This window comes from Mobula hypostoma, chromosome 8 (genome assembly GCF_963921235.1).
Source record: "Mobula hypostoma chromosome 8, sMobHyp1.1, whole genome shotgun sequence".
In the NCBI taxonomy this organism is placed as follows: Eukaryota; Metazoa; Chordata; class Chondrichthyes; order Myliobatiformes; family Myliobatidae; genus Mobula; species Mobula hypostoma.
This window is the reverse complement of record NC_086104.1, coordinates 75,617,110-75,634,106: the sequence shown is the minus strand read 5'-3', so window position 1 is coordinate 75,634,106 and position 16,997 is coordinate 75,617,110. Positions and strand designations below refer to the sequence as shown.

General features: G+C 37.4%; 1 protein-coding gene across 2 annotated transcripts in view; it reads right to left on the bottom strand.

Moving 5' to 3' along the window:
* tasp1 (taspase, threonine aspartase, 1) overlaps positions 1-16,997 on the bottom strand; it is a 144,390-nt gene that overhangs the window by 24,845 nt on the left and 102,548 nt on the right. For both annotated transcript variants that reach the window (XM_063056141.1, XM_063056140.1), the window contains exons 10-11: positions 10,995-11,105; positions 221-331 (exon numbers count right to left, since the gene is read on the bottom strand). In XM_063056141.1, the coding sequence (XP_062912211.1) occupies positions 221-331; positions 10,995-11,105 (222 nt within the window). The remainder of the gene's footprint in view (positions 1-220; positions 332-10,994; positions 11,106-16,997) is intronic.

Genomic DNA, 16,997 nt, shown 5'->3' with positions numbered 1-16,997 from the left:
ATTGTTCAATTGTTGCATAATATAAACTTCCTGTTGTCGATTTTTAAAAAACTAAGAATCTGATAAAAATAGACATCAAAACTTCTGAAATCACTTCTGAATTAAGCAGAGTATTAGGAGACTAATAGATTCCTTACTAGTTCATGCTGCTTACAATCAGCTACCTGTAACTGACATATCCTCATTCAGCAATAGCAATCATATTTGAAATGTTGTTTACCTAGAAGAGCTTGTGTATTCAATGATGACTCGGATTCTATTGAACATCTGCAACAACGGAGAACGATCACTCCACCAAGTACAGAGTCTTCACGGGCTAGGAATGGTGAACCTATAAAGAACCCAAAAAATTACTGCAGCTGAACAAATAGAACTTAAAATAACTCCAATTTTAAATTTCAAAGGACTTACCACTTCAAAATTGTATTTATTCCCCATAGAGGCAAACTATCAGAACCATCAAAGGTCAACATTCTACAAATGGGTGCAAGGTTGATTCCCAGGACCACCAAAGACCCTAAATCCTAAGCATACATTTTGGTTGACCCAAGAAAAAAAACGTTATAAACACAGAATGTAAACTTTCACAGTTTTGATGCGAGAAAGAAAACTAATTTCTTCAAAATACTTCTAGAAATTCCAGAGATTAGAAGTGTTAGAGATGTAATCTTGCCAAAAGCTATGCTGACAATCTTAGCTGCATCTTTTCACTAGCTCTGAAAAGAAAATGAAACAAAAAACAGAAAGTGACTTGTTTATACACCTCTCTTCAGCCAACTGAGAAATATGCCGGACCAAATTATTGTTAATTTTTCAAAGAATATATCTTTCAAAAGCACCACAGTATATAAAAAAGACCACCCAAGTACGTAACATTACTTGCAGCATCTGGCAGAATGATCAACAGCTGTCTTCCCACCGATCATGATGCTACTACAGATCCATCTGTATGACTGGACATTGATGAATATCACCCTTATCATGAAAGCAATTAGCCACAACGAAGCCATAACTCTAAAAAATGACGAAAGTCAAAATGGAAACACAGCTGTTTCTCAGAATCATATTTGCAAAATATCTAAGTATCATCAACAACCATTCTTTACTTTTATTAGCTAATTTAGTTACTGTGTGAAAACATTTTTGTCATAAAATGAATAAGTGTCTTAAAATTTGTTGGCTAAAATGGATTATGAAGATTGACACTGTGATTGAGTTGAATTAATTACCATTAACCTTGGGTGCGTCAGCGCACCTGCCATTTCAACTTCGTACAAGTGGAAGAGATGAAATATCAGACACAGTAACTTGCTTCACCACTTTTCTTTAAATCTAAGGTATTAACCACCACCAAAAAAGGCATTGTCTCTTGACGCTATTTCATCTTTATTTATATTTGCCCTTCTTTTATCCAGTTAACAACTTCTTTAAAATCAAAGGCAACAATAAGGTTCACAGAATTTCATCAATAACTTACAAATTTCATGGCAACCTCCAGAAGATACTCAAATACTATATTAATTGGTCTAATCTCAAATAATAATGAGGCAGCCTACAGAGAAGTCATCACCCTGACACAGTGGTGTCAAGAAAACAACCTCTCCCTCAATGTCACAAAAACAAAGGAGCTGGTTGTGGACTACAGGAGGAATGGAGACAGGCTAACCCCTATTGACATCAATGGATCTGGGGTTGAGAGAGTGAACAGCTTTAAGTTCCTCAGCATACACATCACTGAGGATCTCACGAGGTCTGTACATACTGGCTGTATGGTGAAAAACAACAGCATTTCTTTTACCTCGCACGGTTGAAGAAGTTTGTTATGGGTCTGCAAATCCTATGAACTTTCTACAGGGGCACAATTGAGAGCATCCTGACTTGCTGCATCACTGCCTGGTAAGGGAGCTATATTTCCCTTAACTGCAGGACTCTGCAGAGAGTGGTGTGAACAGCCCAGCCCATCTGTAGATGTGAACTTCCCACTATTCAGGACATTAACAAAGACAGGTGTGTAAAGAGGACCTCACGAATCCTTGGGGACTTGAGTCCTCCCAACCACAAACTGTTCCAGCTGCTACCATCCAGGAAACGGTATTGCAGCATAAAAGCCAGGACCAGCAGGCTCCGGGACAGCTTCTTCCAACAGGCCTCAAACTGATTAATTCATGTTGATAAAATTGTATTTCTATGTAATACTGACTGTCCTGTTGTACATAGTATTTATTACAAATTACTATAAATTTCACATTGCACATTTAGATGGAGAGGTAATGTAAAGATTTTTACTCATCATGTATATGAAGGATGTAAGTAACAAAGTCAATTCAATTCAAAAGTGCAAGTGTCAGATGACATTTCAATGCAATAACTTTGATCTTTCTCTGTCTGAAAACTGGGTTGGAAACCCAGTGGGAATAGGATATCTTAGGTTATGTGAATTGCCCTAGATACCTTTACCGTGTAAGTAGTAACCCTAAAATTATTAAGAAAGAAATCTGCAGCTTATTTTTCCTACTGAAAAGTTGGTAGAAAACGGTATTGGAAAAAAAATGGTTATTTTGCCCATCGTGACTATGCAGGTCTTAGTAAAAATATCCAATCAATCTCATTACTTGACTGCCATTTCCTTATAGCATCATTAATTAGTTTCCTTGTATGAATGTGATGAAAATACAAAATTATTAGACATATTAGCTGAAATGGTACTTTATTTCAGTTGGTATACAAAGTGAAACATTTACATGGAAATCTTGTGTTAACTACAACAAAATTGAAGGGAAAACTGGCAATACTACTAACTTATACTTTGTCACTTATGGTATACAAAGGAGAGTGGACAGAAAGAGTTTATAAACCAATATAAAGTCATCCTCAGCTTCCTACACTCCAGGGCAAAATGTTTCAGCCAATCCAGCTTCTTCTTATGATCTAAGCCTTGCAGTTCTGGTAATATGCTTGCAAATCTTTTTTTGCACCCCTTTTACAGCAGGTAACCAGAACTACACAAAGTACACCAAATATGGTCTTACCAATGGCTTGTACAATTGTACCATGATGTTCAAACTCCTGTACTCAATACTCTGACCGATGAAGGTAAGCATGCCAAATGCCATCTTCACCATCCTGTCTACCTGTGTGTCTACTTTCAAAGAACGATGTATCTGCACCCTTGGTCTCTCTTCTATAACACTCCTTCAATCCCTACCATTTACCATGCTAATCCTGCCCTGGCTTGTTTTACTGAAATGCCACACCTCTTACTTATTGGAATTAACCACCACCTGCCATTCCTTGACCCACTGGCTCAATTGATCAAAATTCCATTGTAATTTTAGATAACCATGTTTACTATCCACCATACCACCAATTTTGGTCTCATCCACAAATTTACAACAGCAAAACAACATTGATCCCTGTGGCACACTGCTGGTCACAGGTTTCCAGTCTGAAAAAAACAACACCCTACCACAACTCTGTCTCCTATTCTCAAGCCAACTTTCTATCCAATTGGCTATCTCACCTTGGATCACATATCTTCCTGGACTTGAAAAGAGACAAAAGATTTTCAGCTTGGAACTGCATTTTTTTTATATAGATGCTGCTTGACTTGTTTTCAGTATTTTCTATTTTTACTTCAGATAACTGCCATTTTCAGTTTTTTAGACTTTCATCTTGATTCCTCTTAATTGCATTTCGACAAAGGGGAGATAAATGCAATCGTCTGTCATTTGAACTAGGCAAATTATTTTAAACAGTTGGTGTTTGTCTCCTTTGACAATCTGAACTAGAGGTACCTAATACTGTCAGTCTCAGGGCAGGACTTGTATCCCTCACATAATCCTGCTGAAATCTACCAGGAGGTTGTTAGTGTACTTCTGGATACAATATTCACTGTTGTTTAATATGAAGACAGATACAGCACACATTAGAATAAGAGAATTGTGCCACACAAGAATTTTAGGTATAAGGTTCAATCACAGACTTTAAGTAGAAAGAGTTGAAAGGCAGAAGACACTGCAAATGTTTCTGGCAATTAGTTATCTAGGTATTTTCTATAGATCTCCTGCAATCTGACAAATCTGTACAAATACTCTAACAGCAAAACCATACCAAAGAAGACTAGGGAAAGATTAATAAGAACTTTACTTCATTATGTTGATGAAGAACAACAGTTTATTTCAGCCTTTCTCCACCGCTTTTGCCTTGAAGGAACCCTCAAAACAATTTTCAGGTCTCAGGGAACCCCTGTGTAAAAATTATTATATCTACAGCTCACGGTACATTAGCATGATCAGTAAGTTGTAGATATGATAATCCAAAAATACTTGTCAAATCTCCTTTAAGTAGAATGTAAATTTTAAGCTAAACTTTCGAGAAAAAACAGGTAGTTAAGCTTAGCTTACCTTTCTTGAAATTAATCTTTTTCCTTCCCTTTCATAAATTTTAAAAACACACTAGGCAAACATAATAAGTTTCTGTTAAATAACTGGCTTAAGCCAAAATGGGATTTAATTTTTCTAGAAGTAGGTTTGGTGGATTTAATTTAAATAAAGGTTGTAAGTTGATTTTAACTAATGCTATTTACAACATGAAAATTTACTGACAATATTGAACAGTAAGGTTACTAAAAACCATAAGCCAAAGCAATTTGAATAAAATTATAGCCTGAGGCACAATTTAATACAAGACTTTTGAAAAAATATTTTCTTACTAAGTGTCATGATCAGGCTTAAATATAGGCCTAGCATGTGAAACCTGTGCTTGTTTTTTGCTGCACAAATATTTAATTTTGAATCAAACTTGAGATGAACACACAAAGATTTTACCTTCAACTGAAATGAGATGATTTCTATCCTTGTTCTTGATGCTTGTTAAACAAAAAAAAGCTTGCTCACACATGTAAGAAGTTGAAAACTGCAGCAAAATGTTCATTGCTTTCCTATGAATGGCAGGATACTCTTCTTTTAGAAATTCAGTACTTGTCCAGGGGCAGGTTAGTAAATTTCATCAGGAGGGAGAGGTTGACATCACAGCCAAAGTTGGGCAAATTCCTTCAATGCTTGCACAATGCACTTCACGCTCTTAGTCAGCCTATTGTCCACCCCTCCGAGCAATATAGCACTCACCAATTATCAGCCTACCGTTCTCCCCCCGTGCAATACATTACTCACCATCAGCCTACCTTCTCCTCTTCGAACAATACAGCCCTTACCAATTATCAATGGGCTCCCCTATTTTGCATCAAAAACTGAGAATGAGCAGTCCAACTGCCTACCGCCATACTGGGCTGAGAGATCTCTAACGAGACTGCGAATGGGGCTGCTTGATCACTGCCCGCCACTGTGAGTGCTAACTTGCGCAATGTGCTAAGCTTAAAAGACGATTTTTAAAAAAATCATGATCTCTCATATAACCTCTAGTGACCTCTCGCGGAATCCTGGTTGAGAAACCCTAGTTTATTTAGACACGTCAACAATTAAATCCTTACCCATTAAGGTTTGACTGAACTGACAGTGGGAACCTTTATTGCTACATTCTGATATAAACAGTATGTTGAATTTACAGACAAAATTAATAGCCCTTTCTCCGCTTTGTTGTGTCCATTTGAAATTGAATGATTATATAATTTGGTTTTTACGTTCCTAAATACAGTAATGAATTGTGGTTTAATTTGCATTACCAAATGGCACTAGAGGCTCCCTGGAAATATCCAGAAACATTAAAGTGGAAGAATGCATATTGAGAACTGTCACAATGTGAAGAAACAATGCAATCCTCTTAAGCTTTTTCTCAAAATAGAACCTTTGTTCTTCCCCTTTGGCCATGATTAAAGCTCACTTCAGGATTCATAATAAATGTTTCCTATTTGGTCATTGTCAAAGTCCATTCTAAGTATTAACACAAGAGCTTCTAACCCTCACATGCTGAAAAGTGATGACAAATATGAGTGAGGAACTGACAAAGGAAAAATACTTAATTTCTAGTGTAAATGAATTGTTTTTTCTGAATTGTGTGGCGAAGGAGTAGGGGGAGTGTTTGATAGTAAAAGAGGGTGCAGTTGCACATGCTTCCAAGTGAATACCGCTGTTAATCATGAAATCACTGGTTACAATTTATTCACTTTTTATTCATTAAGCAAGGATTATTGCCCTGAAGTTCGTCTGTTGTCGTAATAATTCAAATATGCTTCTGCAACATGATAAACTGCTACACCTGCCCTGAATAACTGAATACTTTGCCACCCTTCAAACTACCCTGCTACTCAAAGCATTGGGAATAGTTTGTATGTAAGTACATGTAATCAGCTACTTTCTTTTCTCTTTAGGTACTTCGGTGCCTTTAATTTTGTTTCAGGATATTGAGCTATTAAACACAAGCCTGAATTTAACTGGCACCAATAACAATTCTCAAGCTAACTCATAATGACATTCATCCATCCATTACACTCGGGATAAACAGCTGTTCAGTCAAAACACAGAACCACGCAGCAAAGCTGCATTGCAGACATAAATCTGTGATTAATTTCTAATCATTCCAGAAGACCAATAAAAATAAAATGAATCTCCAAATATGATATTATATAAGATAGCATTCATGTTTGTTCCAATATTATATTCTTTGATTTTAATCCTGCTTTTGCATCAAATTGGAACAAATGGAACATGTTATGAAGGTTTCTTGGTTTGAGAATGATAAGAGTTTATGCTTGGGAGAGGTAAAGGAAAATAAACAAATTAATAAGATTAGCAAAGAGTAAAACAGATTTAGAAGTTTGTGTTTTATACAGAAGTACTTCACAACAAATAATAATATGCAACCATTCACATGTTTTTACTGTAACTAAATTCAAAGTCAGATTATTAACCTTAATTTAAATTGAAAAGTGCAATCCTGTTCATTGCCATCATTTAGCAAAATAAAACTCTGATATGTGTCCTCTGCTGCAATTTACTATTGGGAGTCCTTAAACTTGACCTTGCGATTTACTATTGGGAGTCCTTATTCATGAGATAAATTTAGAAAAAAAAAATTAAGAGTTTTGAAAAAAAACGTACCTCTAACTAAGTATACAATAAACTTGGATTTGGAAAGTACTATTTTATGTCTATCAGATTTCGAAATATTTCGCCATCCCCACAGACAACCAAATCTCAAACCTATTAAATAAAAATATTTACGCTCTTCATCGCCCTTTCCCTGTGCCTCCTAAGAGTACCTTCCACCCCACTTGCCCAAATTTAGTAATATATCTTTGTTGCATACTGCTTTTAAGCTACACAAGCAAAAAACATCTGCCATCAGTTTGTCTGTCACCTGCTGCTTAAAGAGCTCTGAATGACCATGCCAGGCATTCCCAATTTGGCTAGGGGCCCAGAAGTCCCACAGAGATTCAGATCTAAATTGTAAACAGGATGCTGGCTGCCGACAGCAAGAGCTACAATCAGTTGCTCGCAGGACAAATGTAACTAAGCTGCTTTCTTGCCTTCTGGCTACATCTACTGTCCTGCCAAGTATTCTTGCAGGTCTGCTAACAGCCTGTTCATTTGCTGGATGGCACCTCTTTACAGGAAGACAGTAAAAAGTCACTGTGCATCTTTGATCTCCCCAGCCAATTATAAAAAGTGACATGTAAAAATGCACCTGCATTTTATGAAATACTCTGCTGGCATGCAACCCTTCAGATCTTGACCATGAAGCAAAACTTGTGCACAGAAAGGCAGTTATAAAATATGGGATATTTGAAATACTTTAGTGAAGAAAATTTTATCAAAATCAACAAGTGCGGATTCTAATTGATTCCATCTCTATTATATTGAAATCTGTTTATAAATGCAATTTACAACTCTACCACTTAGTGCTAAAGAATTATAATTACATTTTCAATTTTATTTAAATAAACCAGCAAAACTAAATAGATTATGTGTATGCAAGGGAGATCTCTAAACCCATTTATTATTTATTCTTCACTGCTGAATAGTTCTAAATGCAAGTTAACTAATTATCGGCCTCAAAAGGCTTAAAACTGCTAATAAATTACAATATTAATTATCTAATAAACCTCTATGGTGAATTGCAATAGCAATTCATTGTGCTGGATTATTATCTAAAATATTATTAATAATTTGCAAATTTACCATATTATGCACAATTCAATCTGTTTTCCATCTACGGATGACTTTGAAGTGAAACAGGTAAGAAGAATCAAAAATTTTCCAAAGAAGATGCCTTTCAAACTTGAGTTAAGTGAAATAGTTTCAGAAAAAAGCACATGGAAATGTTTCCAATGCAACATAGCCCTCTTGCACATATGTCAGAATCAGAATTAAAATCAGGTTTATTATTACTGATATATGCTGCAAAATTTGTTGTCTTGCAGCAGCAATGCAGTGCAAGGCAGAGAAGTTATAAAAGAGGAATTAATAATTGCACATTAGCTAGCAATAAAACAAAAGCAAATGGCCCAAATAAGTAACATTTTGTGACATTCCTGAGCATGGATTGCAAGCTTCTGAATCAATTTAAATGATATGGTGATAAAAAGTACTGATTTATTTTAATTATTTTAACCACCAGAGGTTTGCTAATTTTTGTTATCTAACAAACTAAATGATATGGTGATAAAAAGTACTGATTTATTTTGTTTGTTGGATAACAAAAATTAGCAAACCTCTGGCGATTATTCCTCCCTGCTCTTTGCTCACACCTTGCCAAATAACATCAGCAATCTGAGGAGTTCAACATTTGGTGTTAAAAATTAATATTCACCCAGACTGTGGTGCCAAGGACCAGTATTTAACAGATACAACAGCAAAAGCTCTTATGCAGCCAAGAGACCTGATGTCACAAAGTTTGCATCATGTAGCCAAGCAAACTAGGTGGCAATTTTGCCAAAAAAGTAATTTGTTTAGATATTCTTAATTTTTTCCCCAAGTATAGAAAAATGGTTTTAATGCAGCAAATGTGATTACTATAGATGGGCAGAAAGTTCACATTGTTGCTGTAGGTCGAAGGACCTATTTCTATGTTGTACAATGCTATCACTGTCTTAAGTCTACCAAACTAAGCAACTTCTCACTCTGTGGTTTTAATCTCCAAGTAAATTCTCACTTGCAGACCCCAGTCAGTTTGGATAGGCAAAAACATCTCCTTCACAATCTCCATCAGTATAGGGGCACAAGGCTGTGTACTTAGCCATCTGCTCTGCTCATTTTATTCTTATGATTGTGAGGCAAAGCACAGCTCCAATGCCATATTTAAGTTTGCTGATGACATCACAGTCGGTTGAATCAAAGTGGTGATGAATCAGTATGTAGGAGAGAGTCTGAAAATCTGGCTGATGTTTGCTGCAACAACAACCTTTCACTCAGTGTCAGCAAGACCAAGGAGATGATTTTTGGCTTCAGGAGGAAACTGGATGTCCTTGAGCTAGTTCTCATCACCATATCAGAGGTCAGCAATTAAATTGTGATTATCATTTCTGAGGATCTGTCTTGGGTCCGGCACGTAAGTACCATTACGAAGAAAGTATGGCAGCACCTCTATTTTTCTTAGAAGTTTGCAAAGATTCAGTCCTGATGCAAGGTTACGACCAGAAACAAAGTTTTATTTTCTCACACTATTGCTGTTCATCCTGCTCAGTTCCTCCAGCAGATTATTGTTCCAGTTAGGTTTCCAATGCTTTACAGTACTGAAATAGCTCTCATCAGAAAAATTAATAACTTCAGATCCAGAGTAGTCTATTCATCCACAAGAACCTCAGTAGCAACATTGGAAGAAATAGTATCAGTTTCAGAATGACAACACCCACCTTTACTTCACCACCACCTTTCTTTCACTCTCCATTAGCTCTAATTTGACAAATTGTTTGATATTCCATAGTGAATGAGCAGAAATTTCCTGCCAGTGGTTGGAAAGCAAAATCCATTAACGTTAGTCTTTAGCTATAAATATTACTTCTTAGCAAGTGTACAAAGCTGAATACAACCCTGGTATTAACCAGGCTAGATAGCACTGTAATAAGCAGCATGTTTTTTCCGTTTGTGTGACAATAGCCACATCCATTCCTACTGCAAATTTTAACAATTAACTTTAGTGTTCTGAGGAAGGCTGCTGGGCAATGAGGCGAAATAGTTTTGCTCATGGCTAACCACGTTTGCAGAGAAAAAAATATGTTGCCAATCGGTGAAACCAGAATGAAACCTCACTATTGAGAAATAATCTGAGTCATCGTCATCTTGATGATGCATGGACAGTAACAAACATTATAACAGGCCTGCCTGTCAACTTTAATACTTTATCAACAAATCACAAATGTAAAGTCTTAAAGATTTTATATTCTTCTAGAAATACGCCAGTTACCTCCTGAACACATTATTGATATTAATCTTGATGTAAAATGCAAAAAGCTTTTCAAGTTGCTGCAATATTACACATATCTCTGCTACTAACAGTGGAATGTCCCTGAATATACTTTCGTGGAAAGAAACAGAGTTCATATTTAAACAGATATCAATTATCCCTGTCTTTCTCCCTCTGCATAGATCTTGCCTATATCTTCTTAGTGTTTTGTTTCAGCTACTTTCCTTCTTCCTTGTTACCTCAATTTCAGTGTGGCCAAAACCATGTTTACATTAATTCTCTAGCTTCACATTTTCAAGGGCTATCTTGCAAGTTTAATTTTATTGAAAATACTTCAATCAAAAGACCATTCTTTCTAATACTAGTATAATTTTAAACCAAACTTTTCATCATCAACATTTCCTTTCTTCAAACTCAATTGTTCAAAATTTTTATTCCATCCCCATTTCTATAACTCCCTTCAATCCTTGTTTATCAAATATTAAATACCTTAGTGAGAAAAGGATAAAGCAGAAGATCACATAAGACTGGATAGGAATATTAAAGGACAGGGAGAATGGAATATTAAAAGAAAGGGAGAATATAAAGGGCAGGCAATCTCTACTGCATTAGAAAGAAGTGGAAAGAGGGCTTACGAACAAATTTCTTTTGCATAGTCTCCAATAAGGCTTGGTGGGCATCTTCAGCCTGTAGAGCCACTGAACATTCCCTGGCCAACATAGTTCGTACCAGATGTTCACCACAACCTAAATTGTAAAAAAAAAATCAAAATTGCAAATTAAGAAATCAGATGTAGAAAGGCCGTCATTTAAATACAGACAGATTAGAACAATTGAACAATAACATCCAACAATAACAATTAACAAATTATTTAATATTACAAGTGTTTTTAGCTTGAAACTATGTTTATTGGAAACACAATCAATCTGAAAATGTAACTGTAGTGTTTACCCCTGTAATTTTCTGTATGAACTCTATTCAAACCACAATGGAATTATTCTTCAAGAAAAAAAATCAATCTTATTAACAGTTCTTGGATGAGAATCTCAACAAAAAAACAAAGATGATGCTTAAGGGAGACACCCGTGTGGTCATTTGTCTTAAATAATAAGAGTTTAGGAAGCATAGCTTGAACAATCATTATTACTCATAAGCTTAATGTTCATTGTGTATCACAGGAAAATTGCGGTATTTTTAAAGAGCTTTTGATGCACGTCTTTCATGTTTGAAAATTAGAAACAGGTGCATGTAAAAGAACACACATACATTTGCTGCATTAAGATACACACGTTTTCAATTTCAAACATGAAAGAACCTCCCATTATGAGAAAAAAAATTCATTTCTGTTCTGTCCACCATATGATAAAGACTTTGCAGCCAGTGACATTTACGTGTTTAAAGTGCAGCCCTGGTTACCTTTCTGAGCAATTGGTACAAAATACTATTCATGGAAATCACACTACCATAAGAGTTTGGTGCACGAAGTGTCAACAAAAAGATATTTTAAAAATGCCCTCTAGAATGTTTTATTAATTTAAGAAAAAGAACTTTTGAGGCCAAAGAAGTAGACTGAAAGCATTTTACCATGGATCAAGATCATGGCTGCTACTTACCTCAAATCTGCTTTCCCATAATATCCTCATATCCCTTGATTTCCATAAAAGTCTATAAATGTGCCAATCACAATTATACTAAATAATTGTAGAGTTGAGAATTCAAAATCTTCCCATTTCAGTCCTAAATGGTCAATCCTTCAGCTCTAAACTAGGCCCTACAGTTTTATTCACTAGACAATTTCTCTACAGCCAAGTGATCAATTTCATTATTTGACAATTTGCCCCATCCTATAATTTAATCTACCGGGCCTAGTTAGCAAAGCTCCCAAAGCAAGTGTATGTGTCTTTATGTATCCAGACTAAAATTCACATAGTAGTCCAGAAAAGGTTTCAGAAAGTCCTGGACAACAACAGCAAGAGGTAAATGCTAACAACAGGAATTCTGCAGATGCTGGAAATTCAAGCAACATACATCAAAGTTGCTGGTGAACACAGCAGGCCAAGCAGCATCTATAGGAAGAGGCGCAGTCGACGTTTCAGGTTTGCAATAAAGGCCAACGTGTCATCTAACTTCCTAGCTACTCAGTACCTGCATGTTAGATTTAGTTATACAACACACAAACAGATCCTTCAGCCAACAATGTCCATTCAGATCATTAATTGTCCAACCTATGCCAATTTCATTTATCATTTCTTGGTCCATAGCTTTCCACACCTTGTTAAGTAAAACGCTCATTTAAATACATCTCTGTATTTTTAAAATATCTACTTCCACCACCCAATCAGGCTGCGCATTCCAAAATCCAATCACCCTCTCACCGAAAAAAAATCTGCCTCCCATTCCCTCCAAATCTCTTCCCCTTTTAGCTTGAACACACATCCTCTAGTTTTTGACACCTATGTAATGAGGAAGCATTTCCTACTATTTACTCCATCTAAGCCCATCATTGTTTACCTCATTCAGGTCTCCACTCATCCTGCTCCAGTCCAAGAGAAACAAACCCAGCCCACCTCGCCTCTCCTCATAGTTAAAATATTCCATCCTAGGCAGCACTCCTGTGAATCTATTCTGTACCGTCTCCAATACAATCGTATCCTTTCTGTAAGTGTGGTCACCAAACGCATACACAGTACTCCAATTGTGGTCTAACCAATATTTAACAAAGCTGCATCCTAACCTCATGGTTCTTACATTTTAATCTCCCAGCTGATGAAGACTAGTATTTCACATTGCTTCCTCACCACCTCAACTACCGGTGCTATGAAGGGATCCTTGGACTTGAAGAACAAAGGATCTTTGATATACATTAATCCCTGGGGCCCTATCATTCTTGTGTATGCTCTGATCTTGATAGTCCTCTCAACATATATATTAGCCCACATTAATCAGATTTAAATTCTATCACTTGATCAATAATTTCCTGTAACCTAAGTCTGTCTGCCTCACTATCAACAACATCACTAAGTTTCACACAATGTTTCTGTATTTTGTTTACAACTACATTTGGATGCTACTGGAAAGCACTTATTAGTTCCTTATTTTTTAAACATTCTATGCTTCTTTCCTAAATGAATGCCTCATATTATGCTCTATCTTCCAGCTTTCTGTCTATTTACTTAACCAGCCTATATTCCTTTGCAAACTAATTATATATTATTGCTCCTTCCATGATTCCCTTGTCCATTTGTCCCTCCTGGCACTTCTCTCTGCAAGCGGTCAAAGTGTTACACCTGCCTATTCACTTCCTCCCTCATCTCCATTTAAGGCCTCAGTCTGTCCAGGTGAAGCAATACTTGACCTGCAAATCTGCAGGGGCCGTCTCTTGTGTCCGGTGCTCCTGCTGTGGCTTCCTCTACATTGGTGAGACCCATCATAAATTGGGGGACCACTTCATTGAGTACCTCCGTTCCATCTGCCAAAAGCGGAACTTCCCAGTGGCTAAATATTTTAATTGCCATTCCCATTCCTATATGTCAGTCCATGGCTTTCTCTTGTGCCATGATGAGGTCACTGTCAAGGTGGAGGAGCAACACCTTGTATTCCATCTGGGTAGCCTCCAACCTGATAGTATGAATATCGATTTTTCCTTCTGGTAAAAAAAATCCCTTCCCCTTTCCCCTTCTATTTCCCACTTTGGCTTCTTACCTTTTTTCACCTGCCTTTCATCCCCCCCTGGGTCCCCTCCTCCTACCCTATCACCTATGGTCCACTCTCCTCTCCTATTACATTCCTTCCTTTCCTATTCACCTGGTTTCACTTATCAGCTTCTAGCTATCCTCCTCCCCCGCTCCCCCTTTTTATTCTAGTGTCTTTCCTTTCCAGTCCTGACGAAGCGTCTCAGCTCAAAACGTTGACTGTTTATTTATATCCCAGGATGCTACTTGACTTGCTAAGCACCTCCAGTATTTTGTGTGTGTTGCTTCGGATTTCCAGCATCTGCAGAACTAATTATTCATCTTCCACCTTATCTCCTTGCCGGTATTATATTGCCATCCAGCTTGTGTGCCTCACATTCAGTCCTGTTATCTTAGTCAATAATCCAATTTATAAGTAACTTTACAATTAGCTTGGGTTCCAAGTCCTGGTCCTTCTGGCACGAAGTAACATCTGTCAATCTGAAAATAACTTAAATATTCCTACTCCCTTTGTCCTTTAACCATTCCTCTCTCAATGCTAGTACATGCTTTCCAATTCCAAGAGGCCTTATTCAATCACTCATCTAATACTGTAAGTGAAATAGAGTAGGACGTATTAATAGTAATCAAAGGGAATGGATTCATTGGCAAGTTTCAAAAAGAAATTTGAATAGTACTTGATTAAGAAAACTAGAAAACCACAGGAAAAGGATAAGAGGAGAGTGGGGTTTATTGAATGGCTCTTTGAGCAAATATGCACAACAGGATAAATAGCCTCCTTATATGCAATATCATATATGCGATTCTGGTCGTGTCATTGCCTATATATGGTATAGAAAGGGACAAAATTTTATTTTACATTTGCTAGTATACTATCTACTGCTGCAATTACAGGTAAACCATATAAATCATGATCTATTAAGACAGGGGTTCCCTACCTGGGGTCCATGGACCTCTTGCTTAATGGTATTGGCCCATGGCATTGAAAAGGATGGGAACCCCTGCATTATGACAATGTTATCATGGTAGTAAAATGTCTTTGGTTCTAAACCAAAATCTAACGTATTAGCCAACCAAAAGCATAACACACAGGGATCTCTGCAAGACATGGGACTATTTGTCAATGTGTCCAAATCCGATTGCAATCATTATTATTCTCATGCAAGGGTTTGGCATTTCCACAAACTTTTGCATAAACCAAGGCGACATACTGATTACTAACAAAGATAAAGACCAATAGTCCCATCAGTGATGCCTATGAAATTCGAAGTTTAACTGATCACAAAGCAGAAAGTTCTGCCTTCACGAAAGCAACACATCCTTTCCAAGATTTATTTGTAAATAGTAAAGGACTAAATTTTGAAGAGGATTTTAAGGTATCTCCCATTTTCAGCTAATCAGAGTGATTTTACAATTTTTTTTACAGTTTTCTTAACAATCAAATTAGTGTCCTTCTAGTCCATCGAAATAGTACCCTCTACTCTTAGGACAGGGGAACATTTGCTCTGGTTTCTGCAAATTTCAAATGGGGGAGGAGTTAAACACCATTATTTCCAGAAAATTATCATAGAAAGTAATAGAAACATAGAAAATAGGTGCAGGAGTAGGCCATTCGGCCTTTCGAGCCTGCACCGCCATTTATTATGATCATGGCTGATCATCCAACTCAGAACCCCGCACCAGCCTTCCCTCCAAACCCCCTGATCCCCGTAGCCACAAGGGCCATATCTAACTCCCTCTTAAATATAGCCAATGAACTGGCCTCAACTGTTTCCTGTGGCAGAGAATTCCACAGATTCACAACTCTCTGTGCGAAGAAGTTTTTCCTAATCTCGGTCCTAAAAGGCTTCCCCTTTATCCTCAAACTGTGACCCCTTGTTCTGGACTTCCCCAACATCGGGAACAACCTTCCTGCATCTAGCCTGTCCAATCCCTTTAGGATTTTATACTTTTCAATCAGATCCCCCCTCAATCTTCTAAATTCCAACCAGTACAAGCCCAGTTCATCCAGTCTTTCTTCATATGAAAGTCCTGCCATCCCAGGAATCAATCTGGTGAACCTTCTTTGTACTCTCTCTATGGCAAGGATGTCTTTCCTCAGATTAGGGGACCAAAACTGCACACAATACTCCAGGTGTGGTCTCACCAAGGCCTTGTACAACTGCAGTAGTACCTCCCTGCTCCTGTACTCGAATCCTCTCGATATAAATGCCAGCATACCATTCGCCTTTTTCACCGCCTGCTGTACCTGCATGCCCACTTTCAATGACTGGTGTATAATGACACCCAGGTCTCGTTGCACCTCCCCTTTTCCTAATCGGCCACCATTCAGATAATAATCTGTTTTCCTATTTTTGCCACCAAAGTGGATAACTTCACATTTATCCACATTAAATTGCATCTGCCATGAATTTGCCCACTCACCCAACCTATCCAAGTCACCCTGCATCCTCTTAGCATCCTCCTCACAGCTAACACTGCCACCCAGCTTCGTGTCATCCGCAAACTTGGAGATGCTGCATTTAATTCCCTCATCCAAGTCATTAATATATATTGTAAACAACTAGGTTCCCAGCACTGAGCCTTGCGGTACCCCACTAGTCACCGCCTGCCATTCTGAAAAGGTCCCGTTTATTCCCACTCTTTGCTTCCTGTCTGCTAACCAATTCTCCATCCACATCAATACCTTACCCCCAATACTGTGTGCTTTAAGTTTGCACACTAATCTCCTGTGTGGGACCTTGTCAAAAGCCTTTTGAAAATCCAAATATACCACATCCACTGGTTCTCCCCTATCCACTCTACTGGTTACATCCTCAAAAAATTCTATGAGATTCGTCAGACATGATTTTCCTTTCACAAATCCATGCTGACTTTGTCCGATGATTTCACCGCTTTCCAAATGTGCTGCTATCACATCTTTGATAACTGACTCCAGCAGTTTCC